Source organism: Babylonia areolata, chromosome 23 (assembly GCF_041734735.1).
Source record: "Babylonia areolata isolate BAREFJ2019XMU chromosome 23, ASM4173473v1, whole genome shotgun sequence".
In the NCBI taxonomy this organism is placed as follows: Eukaryota; Metazoa; Mollusca; class Gastropoda; order Neogastropoda; family Buccinidae; genus Babylonia; species Babylonia areolata.
In genome coordinates this window covers 13,780,019-13,782,518 of record NC_134898.1, presented here as the reverse complement: position 1 = coordinate 13,782,518, position 2,500 = coordinate 13,780,019, and the positions used below count along the sequence as shown (strand labels likewise).

The 2,500-nt window shown below is 40.4% G+C and overlaps 1 protein-coding gene across 1 annotated transcript in view; it reads right to left on the bottom strand.

Moving 5' to 3' along the window:
- Positions 1–1,374, bottom strand: part of LOC143298291 (glutamate receptor ionotropic, kainate 2-like) — a 591,925-nt gene extending 590,551 nt beyond the window's left edge. The window contains exon 1 of the mRNA XM_076611110.1: positions 1,254–1,374. Within this exon, the coding sequence (XP_076467225.1) occupies positions 1,254–1,356 (103 nt within the window). The 5' untranslated portion in view covers positions 1,357–1,374. The remainder of the gene's footprint in view (positions 1–1,253) is intronic.
- Between the last annotated feature and the right edge of the window lie 1,126 nt (positions 1,375–2,500).

The following is a 2,500-nucleotide window of genomic DNA, read 5'->3' as shown; positions in this document are numbered from 1 at the left end:
ACAAGACGATAAGAGAAAAGAAGACAAGACAAGACAAGATAATGGTAACAAGCCAAGACGAACCAAGATAAGACGAGACAAGGCAGAATGTCACTAACTTCAATACGGGACAGGAGAGAAAACACACACAAAAAATCAACGCTGACTCGAGACAAAGACAAACGGAAATTAAAGACGAGACAAGACAAGACAAAAACCAAGAGAAGGCAGACAAGAGAGGGGCAAGATAAAATAAGAGAGAGAGAGGGAGATAGAAAGCAGATACTGAGACAAAGACAAAGAGACAGACAGAAAGAGAGACAGCGAGAAAGACAAACAAAGGGGAAAGATTAAAGAGGCAGCGCGCGCAAGAGAGAGAGAGAGAGCGGGAGAGAGCGAGAGGGAGACAGAAATAGACACAGAGAGAGAGAGAGAAAGAGAGAGGAAAGGAGACAGACAGACAGAGACAGAGAGAGACAGACACAGAGACAGAGAGACAGAGTAAGACAAGACAAGACAAGAGAATGTAAACGGTAACCAACCCAAGACAAGAAAAAGACCAACAATAACAGTGGAAAAGGCTAAACGGTAAACTAACTGTAGACACACACCCCACACACCCCACACACACTCCCTCCCCCCCCCCCCCCCCCCCCCCGCCCCGACAGTATAGTGCAGTACAAAACAAGACAGTACAGTTCAAGACAAGACAAAACAATATACTACAGTACAGAACAAAACAAAACAAAACAGAACAAAACAAAAAACAGAGCAAAGGACAGGGTAAGAGAAGAGAAGGGGAGACGGTGACCAACCCAAGACGAGAAGAAGACGAACAGTAACAGTCGAAAAGTCTAAACGGTAACTAACTGTAGACCAAAAAGAAGAAGAAGAAGAAGACAGTATAGTGCAGTACAAAATAAGACAATACAGTTCAAGACAAGACAAAACAACACACTGCAGTACAGAACAAAACAAAATAAAACAGAGCAAAGGACAGGGTAAGAGAAGAGAAGGGGAAAAAAACAAACGGTGACCAGCCCAAGACAAAGAAAAGACACCAGTTAAAAAGGCTAAACGGTAACTAACTCTAGACCAAAAAAAGACAGCAAAGTACAGTACAAAACAAGACACTACAGTTCAAGACAAGACAAAACAAAGACACTACAGTACAAGACAAGACGAGGCGAGACAAGACAATCGGCGATAAAAAAAAAAAAAAAACAAACACAAAACACAGCACAAAATCACGACAAGCATTCACACTCACTCACCCAACGTAAGCAGCTTCGGCAGACAGCGTGCACACTGCAGTAGGGAAAGACCCAGAAGAAGGACGGCTGAGAAACGTCTCCACAGCTGGTTCGTCGTCATCATTCTCTCGGCTGAACTTGCGCGGTGCACACAACAAATCCAAACCCAGACCCAACTAGCTTCCAGTTCCAGCACACCTTGCCACCCCAGGAGGAGGAGGAGGAGGAGGAGGAGCAGGAGGAGAAGGAGGCCACATGAAGGATGGCAATCCACGGGTTCTTCAACTGTCACCACACAACCTGATAGGTCACGAAATAACCAACCAACCGGTTGATGTGGTCGAGTAATCCTCGTTCTGAAATACTGGACGGTCTCACAACCACAGGCGTTTCACCTTAGAACACAAAGCTATTGACTGCGGATGAAAATGAAAAAGCTATCCTGGACATACGATCGTGTGAGGTTTCTGACGCTGGTACACCAATTTTGCTTGCTCACAAACCGGATATTTCGGATCACTTATTGGACAATCCTATAAAAAAAAAATATAAATAAAAATAACTAAAAATGCCTTTTTAAAGTTTGCTGACGGTTGGTTAGACGGTTAATCCATTCGTGAACATGATCGGATGAGGTTTAGAAAGTCACTATCGTTTTTTGTCACAGAGTATCATACACATGAACTCACTCTCTCGTGAACGATTTGAATATTCTGTTGGTGGTCTGTGAAATAGAAAATCCACTATATTATGGAAACTGTACAGAAGTTTAATAAGACGTAAAATGATTTTTTTTTTTTTTTTTTCGGGTTTTTTTTGTTGTTTTTTTGTTGTTTTTTTGTTTTGTTTTCTTGATAAAGAGAGAAGATGAAATCAAACCGATGCAACTACATAACCCGATAGTTATCAGCGAACTACCCAATATTTTTTGCTTCACTTGCTAAAACATTTTTTTTTTTTGCGGCTGTTCAGGAAGAAATAAAATATGATCAGAAATATGATTATGAATATACTTTCTTTTTTCTTTTTCTTTTTTTTTAAAGAGATTTGTCAAACCACAAAATGATTTCTAGGAGACGGGCTTATTATCGTCTTGGAAAACCTTCACTCAAAACTTCCTAAACCCGACACTGATTGGCGAATTAACACTACGGATGAATGGATAACTTTATTGGGGTTTCCAGATGACGCATCTAAAATTTTGAGATTTCCTAAATGAATTTTCTAAAGATATTAATAATCTCACAGAAAAAATTTTAATAAGAAAA